This window comes from Antennarius striatus, chromosome 10 (genome assembly GCF_040054535.1).
Source record: "Antennarius striatus isolate MH-2024 chromosome 10, ASM4005453v1, whole genome shotgun sequence".
Taxonomy (NCBI): domain Eukaryota; kingdom Metazoa; phylum Chordata; class Actinopteri; order Lophiiformes; family Antennariidae; genus Antennarius; species Antennarius striatus.
In genome coordinates, this window is record NC_090785.1 from 17,145,206 (window position 1) to 17,153,161 (window position 7,956).

The 7,956-nt window shown below is 38.4% G+C and overlaps 1 protein-coding gene across 1 annotated transcript; it reads right to left on the reverse strand.

The window, feature by feature from the left end:
• Window positions 1-6,765, reverse strand: LOC137602548 (cysteine-rich and transmembrane domain-containing protein 1-like). The gene is made up of 3 exons (XM_068325385.1): window positions 6,611-6,765; window positions 3,384-3,688; window positions 1-941 (listed from the first exon to the last, which is right to left on the reverse strand). Exons 2-3 carry the CDS (start codon window positions 3,673-3,675, stop codon window positions 838-840), a joined length of 396 nt encoding a protein of 131 aa, XP_068181486.1. The 5' UTR covers window positions 3,676-3,688; window positions 6,611-6,765; the 3' UTR covers window positions 1-837.
• Window positions 6,766-7,956: the final 1,191 nt, after the last annotated feature.

Sequence of the window (7,956 nt, forward strand, 5' to 3'; positions counted from 1 at the left end):
TCTGATGGGAGAAGAATTTTAATGCAATATTTTTTTCCAAAGAAAAAATGCATATTACAGATCATTTGGTTATTTCTGTTAAGTAGTGATTTCAGTTTTATCAGCAAAGTAAAACAGAATAATATTGGAATATTTTTATAACAAGATCACGATGAAAAAATTATGACATAGTGACCAACGAAAGTTAACAGCAATCAAACATAAATCTCTCTTATGACACTTGAAGACAGGCTCAAGCAATAACAGCATCTGTGCAAATGTAAGGGAGACATTTCAAGCAAAGTCTTTGTGGCCTTTGGTGTATGGAGGGTCCAGGAACCGGGGTTGTCCTTGGCTGTGGGAAGTAGATTAGCTGAAGGGGGTTTTGAAGGGTTGGAGATGACAAGGCAAACAAGAGTCATATTTTACAGAGGTAATTATAATAAAGTGCCAGAAAACTATGAACCTGAGATCCAAATACATTGTAAATGCGTATGCATGATTGTGTATCTACATTGTGTTGTGTTGTGTGTCTGTGAGTGTGGCCCATTGGTTTAAAGAGTGTGAGTGTGAAATTCAGGTTGTTCTAACTTTAGAAGCTTCGTTACAAGGTGCTACAGAGTAGTCCCTGAACAGGGTCTGTCAGTCAGCGCTGAGGGCCTCACATCAAGACGTATATATCTAATACCATCAATGCTTAGAATTACAGGTAAGCTTAAGACTCAGATGAAATAGAAAGGTGTTTTCAAGGAAGCGAAAGCTTTAAGGCAGGTTGGGGAGAGGGTAATGAGGACTGAGGCACATAAACCGAGGGGTTGGGTGCAAAAGGGTAATGAAAGGGAACAAATGGGTAATATGTTATGTCAGCATGTCCCAAAGGCAGCAGCAACACAAAGCTGTCCAGCAGGCTGTCAGGCATGTGTCTGCTGTGTCGTCTCTCCTCCTGTCCTCCACCACATACACTGGAGACATAAAAAGGAGATAAGTGTAGGAGGAAAGAATAGATGTTGACAAGGTGTTGGAAGAAGGGGAAAGAAAAGGAGACAATTCAAAGAAAGCAATTAGTGATTCCTTATCTAAAATTGTATTAAAAAAAACCATAATTTTCAGAATCAATGTCAAGTCTTCAGCAGTGAGTTCAACTGTAACCATGGCTGCTATGATTTTCCTCTAATTACGCTCTCCACGTGAGACACGTCACCATGGCAATATCATAGCAGCCCAGAGCCATGATTAGACAGAGTTGCAGTTGAGTAGCATTAGCCCTGCTCTGAGGTATAATTAAACCAATGAAATGAGAGCTTACAGAACGACACACCACCATCCTCCAACAAGGCATTTCCATTTACTTCATCTTCAGTCAATATATCTAAATTAGTCATGTGAAAGGATTGCGTTACTCATTTGTGAACGTTACCATCTGTTCCAGACAAGAAAAAAAGGTCGAACAACAGGCTTGAACAAATACACCTCCACGTCCCAGTGTTGCTGATTAATGATTCATGTGGAGGACACCCACCTAGCTTTTCTCAGCAAGGCACAGTGACTAATTAAACTTGGGAGTGTGTGACCAAGGTGACCAGCAGGGTTGGGTGATATGTAGTGCACTACATATCAGGCTCAGAGGCACGTCCAGCCTTCTAATGTTGAGGTAAAGTCACCTGATCCATTTCAGTCACATACCACTCATGAACAGACTTATGAATGACTCTTGGTTCCATGGCTTCAATTGGGAGACGTGAGCAAGTGACAGGTTTGCCGGCTTTTACAGTGTTTTAAGCAAACCAAATTAACTCACAAAATGCCAGGTACAGAAACGCTCTTGCACCACAACAAATACACTTTAAATAATAATTTAATTAGTTTGATTAGTTATCCTATTTTTTAATGAAGAAATTAAGAACCCATTTTGGTCGGTCTGGCCATTGATCTCAAAGTCAGATATTATGGTTCGGTGGAAATAGATGTTTTTTTTCTGTATCTCTGCCTTTCTGAGGCTCATTGCAGTGACTTACAGACTTATGACAGAGTAGCTCCAGTTGCAATGTTAGCGGTACGTTAGCCCAGTCAATTGTGCAGATGACGGAACAGGTTGCGATAAGAGCCCTTTGCTTTAAACAAAATCTTTCAAATTTGATCAAACATGCCATAAGCAAACATGCCAGCAGCCTATACTAATAGTAATTATAGTTCATCTGCTCTCATCGGTCATGTGATCAGTGCAGCCCTATTCCCATTATATAGGGAAAAAAATATGCTCACTAAAATTTGTGTCATTTCAATTCATGGCAGCAGAATCACTTAATTCCACAAGTAAAATATGACAACTGTGACAATAGGTGAAATATGTATACCTTCTGCATATGTTCTGCGACTTTACTACTTCCAATTAAAACACAGTATTATTAACTTGAACTCATTAGTGGCTTTCCAACCATTATGTCTGACATTTACATGAATTCTGTATGTCAGGGGATCAGGAACTCCTTTATTATAACAATCCAAACAGACGTTTTATTTAGGCAAAATTACACTGCTATTGAATTATGCTTCTGTCTAACAAAATAAATGTTACTCAAATTACCCTACATCAATACAGGCAAAACCTCACAATGGTAACTATACTGTATGTTAGATAAAGCATTCATTCGCTAACTCAATTCAAAAAGACCATCTGTCAGTTAAGAACTCCATTTCATTTCATGTAAGTCAAAACTAAGTTAGCCACCCAAATTAGCTAATTAAAAAAGGGACACTTCTTTCATCTATTAAGCCAGCAAAACAATTATCCAACAACTCCATGTCACCTTCTTCTCCTATGATCATTGTATTATTCTTAGCTCCATGGTATGGCGATAGAGCTGGTTAGCTGGATGGCAGCTGGCTGTCCAGGTTAAATTGGTCAACAATTTAATTTTGGAAAACAGGTGAACTATGTATTAAACACTATTTGGCTCATTGTAGGGATTGGAATGCTAAGCGATGATCACTCTTAGGAAGAACTGAGCCTTAATCACCAGAGACTAACATGAGATGTTACATTTTATAAAATATTTAAATACTAACAAACTCACAACAACTTAGCACTGATAAAAAAAATAATTACTTTGTGGGTAAAAAAGACCCTATGCAGTATTTTACAATTAACAATCATTTATAAAATGTGCATCACCTGAAAATTGAGTCACTTGTGCTCAGTACCTGATTTACAGAGAATCACAGGTCAGTAAGTCATCATCTATGTGAGGTAGATCTCCAAGTGAAATGACCAGAGCATCTTTTCTTTCTCATACATGCAAACCAAAGATTTATTTACAAAGCCTTGTGGACTTCATGGAAAGCTTTGGTTACCAGCTGAGGAGACGTGCTGTACATTTATGAGGATGCTGTGTGTCGCTGCTCACCTGTGTTTTTCGGAGGTTCCCCATACGCAGGCCCAGGACCGGGTCCCCCCTGCCAACCATACTGTGGTTGTCCAGGGTAACCTTGATAAGGAGGTTGGCCTGGGCCAGGATAAGGACCACCTGGGCCTGGGTATGGACCACCTGGGCCCATAGGTCCAGCAGGGTAGTTGGGGTAGGCTGGATTAGGTTGTGGAGGGTAAGCCTGAGGTGGGTAGCCTTGTGGCGGTGGGCCTGCGTAGCCGGGAGCAGAAGGACCATCATTCGAGTATGGTGGGGGCTGCTCAAAATTCATCTTTAGTTTTAACCTAAAAAACAAGAAAAAAAGCAGTGATGCTGTAAGTAATGACACTTTTTCCTTTGAATTTTGTCATTTAGTACCACATCTATAGCGACAGCAGGTAGAAGTTGTGTGTCCTATCAACAACATCAGAAAAATACAATATAATACAAAGTACTTCAAATAAAAATGTTTTTCTATAATGAGTATAGTATAGTATAGTATAGTATAGTATAGTATAGTATAGTATACAATACTATAGAATAGTATAGTATAGTGTAGTACAGTGGATTTATTTGTTAGTCATGGTTTTCAGTTATCTTTTATTTGTACATATAATGGATCTACTTCCCATTTTGTTTGATTAAAGTGAAAGATCAGAACAATGTGTGGCATTGTGTGGACTGTGGGAAAACCAAAGTCACAGGAACAGAACATAAACAGAAAGTCAAAGATTGATGCAGCAGTTTCACAGAACAAAAAATTAAAGGATGTAGTTAACTTCCATTAACTTCCCTAATCCGTCAGCTCATTTACTGCCATTTCACACCATTATAGTTTCAGAGCTATAGTCTCCACACATAGGACAGCAACATGATGTTTTGATGTTCAAAAATGATGTTTTAGTTAACAGAAGTTGTCTTAGAAGCCTAGCCTTGCCGAGCCTAATGGAGCAGTTGGCATCAGCATCAGATAACCAAATGAATCACGAGATAAAGAGGATAGAATGAGACAAAAGTGAGCTTAGAGCCTTCAACTGCTTCGATATCCATACCTTTTCCTTTACTGAGAAACACACTGGTGTAAAAGGCAGAGCGTCAAATCAGAAGTTTTCAAGATGGCATCAGCAAGTAATATGTTTAAGAAAGAAAGACTAAAGGAATTATTTTATTATCATCGATGTTGTTGTCTCTCTGTGAAGTTTTTTTTATTGTTTATCGTGTTTAGAAGAGGAGCAATTCAAAATGTCCAAAGGTTCTCCTCCCCTTTATGCTACAACTCGTGAGAGGGCGTTGCATTTCCCATCCTACCACCAACTTCTGATAAGGTACATCCTGGTGCAGCTCCAGCAACACGGAAGCCTTCATTACTGGATTAGCCATACACAAAGAAAATCATCAACTACCTGCTACTGTAGTGTGCTTGCTGTGACTATAAAGTAGACAGCAGATTCTTACATAACTGGTAGACAAAATTAAAAATGGTTGCCAGCGCCTTTATCTGTATTGTGAAACCAGTATCAGATGTATTATGTTCAAAGTATAACATTTGACTTTTTATCTCATGTATTACACAACTAAGTATTGCTGCTCTATTAACAACTATGTCTGAGTGAAATTTGGATGGTGGTTTTGTGAAAGGAATGGTTTTCTAATTTCTTCCAGCAAAAGAAATGTGTTACTGTAGTGACACCAAGTGAGTGTATTCATACACCTACTGACAGATGGCATGGCTGCTATAGGTTCAAGGAGGAGCAGAATTATCCCTGGTGAGGTGTTTCCATAGTAATTCAAAGCAGTTAAATACCATGATTATGAGGGGTCTCTTTCTCCTCTTAAATAGTGACAATACTTTCATGGCTGTCACACTTTTGTTCCTTCACCTCTCTTACTAATGAGTGGTCCATTTCTTTATCGCATACCAATAAAACATCTATCACACTGCAAAATACTAAAGTCCACATTTTTTTCACCTTGATTTTATTGCATCCATATAAACCTGCCATTAAAATAAGATAAAGTTTTGGTCAGAGGTGATCTACAAACTTTGAAATCGTGCTTACTGCCTTAATGTCCACTTTCAATGTTCATTTGCATGTTTGTCATCTGCTTTTCCTTTGTTTGACTGAGGAAGCTCAACCAGTGTTTCCACAACAGTATAATGGTGGTAATACACAAACACACACAGGGTGGAAACCAGAGACACCTCTATCTACTCTATTAAATCCCTCTGAACATGATTTCATGCATGTATTGACAAAGCAGTATAAAGGTCCAGTCAATTTACTAACATGCGCGTGATTGTGATGGTAGCATAATAATAAAAAGGACACTTGGATCTTATTAACCTCAATCAAAAACAATTCCTCTGTAGATAATGAAAGGACTGCTTGCTGTTGTCGAGTTAGAACAAATACTAAATATGTTTGTTATGTAAAATGCAAATATCTGACATGATAATGGGAGAGACGGAATTATGAATGAACACATTCCTATTTTAATACACAAGTGTGAAGAAAAGAGGTACAAAATGTAATGTGAATTTCAAGACATTATGCCCTGAAGAATTATTACTCAAGAGCACATTAAGTCATTAGTTTAATGGCTTCAAAGGGCAGGTCTCAAGAACTAGTCTATGCAGTCCAGGTTTATACAAATAGGTTTCTATTCAAATGAGCCAGTGCTTACTGACCGTGTTACCTGGCTGGATGTGTTTACTTTCACTCTCTCCGGAGGTAACATGGGATGCTGTGAGGTTTGCTGTACATTAAGACCCCATTGGGCCTAATTAGGCAGGATGAGAACAAAGTGTCTCACTAAACTCAAACAGCTATCAGCAAAGGCAAAGAATCAACCAAACCACGACAACAACAAAACAAAAAAAAACAGCACAAAAATATATTACTGATGCTTAAAACCTGCGCAACATTTAGCCCGTTAATATTACCAATTAAGGCTATTATGCTAGTTTATATTTGCTTAAATTTAGTATTACAGAATTAATATTACAGTATTAAGCTGATGAACATCGATATTTATAGTAGTACTGTGACATTTGAGGTGAGATTATTAATACATTTTTTAAAAAATATATGCTGATAGCAAAGGAAGTAGTACCTGAGGCCCCAACCAATAATAGCCGTCTAGCGCTATCCAGCACCGTAAGTTCATGATAAACGAGCCGACTAAACATAGAAAATAAGAATTACAGACATTTGAGAGCCACCCACCTTTGAATAAATACTATTTCAGTGTTTGTCAGTATCAACAATTCCGTTGGAGTGAGACACTTGTTCTGTCTTCAGTAGTTGTCGGTTTTACCGCATTGACCGATCCTCTGCTGGAGAAAACCCAGTGCGTACAGCGTCTGAAGTGACGTGACGTAATTTTTAGTCTCTGGCACCGAGCGGAGAGCAACAAAATACCGGATTGGCTACTTGAATAACCGCTGGTGATTTGTGACCAATCAGAAGCCAGCGCGATGACCAAAGGGACGTCAGGGAAAAACAGCAGCTCCTGGTCACCTGACTTCATAAATAGATAAATGGGTTGACATCACCTATTCCGTGACGAAATGAATGCAAGGGGATGACTATAACCCTGATTAGTTATCAGGTAACGCATATGAGTGACTAATAAACGTTAATCATTACATAGTGCCCTGTTTTCAGCCGTTGAATTTGTTTTCAGATTATTATTCAGATGATCAGATTCATGTTAATGCACCGATTATGACTAAATTAAAAAATTGTATAGTAAAATACATTATATTATTTGAAAACCATCGACGAGTTTTTCTTCAGCTACACCATCGTGTTTTTGGTCGCCATACAACAGCAGACCTGAGTAAGGTGCATTACAGGTCATGTCTCACCAGAGGTCGCCCTCTCCTCAGTCATTTCTTCTCCGCAGAACTGGTTCGTCTGTTCTTTACTTCAGCAAACACTGTATATTTACACTGTTGTGCTGGTATGTTGGTTAATATATTGGGAAATTACAGTGTTTTGTTTTTGAATTGATAAATGTAGTTATGAACATCACATTGTCTTACAGTGGAAGAGGGATGGATGTACCTTGCCTACCACGTGGGCCCCCTGCCATCTGTTCTTTTCTACTCTTTGTATGTTTTAGTTGTTTTGTTGACCATCTCTCCTTAGTTGAATCTTTTTTTTTTACAATGTCTCGTTTTTTAGTATATGTCCTGTCCTGTCAGTTTTCCTCATGTGTGTTTATTTATCTAGTATTTATTTATGTGTATTCCAATCACTATATATTTTAGGGGTGGCAGTTGCTAAGTGATAGAGCAGGCGGGAATGTTCCAAGATCATTTGGGCGCACCAAGCAGGAGAGGCCCGCCACCCTACCTCCCATTTCATTGCATACAGGCCCCTGGTGTGTGTTTGTATGTTCAAGGCCTCTACACACTAATATATGCATGTGTGAATTACTAACACTACAGTGTGCTATTAATTTCCCCTAGGGGATCATTACAGTGTATAAAATAAAATTAAAAACCCAAGACAATAGAAATTTAAATTTTAAATTTAATTGACATGTAAACTTAAGACAATGGGAC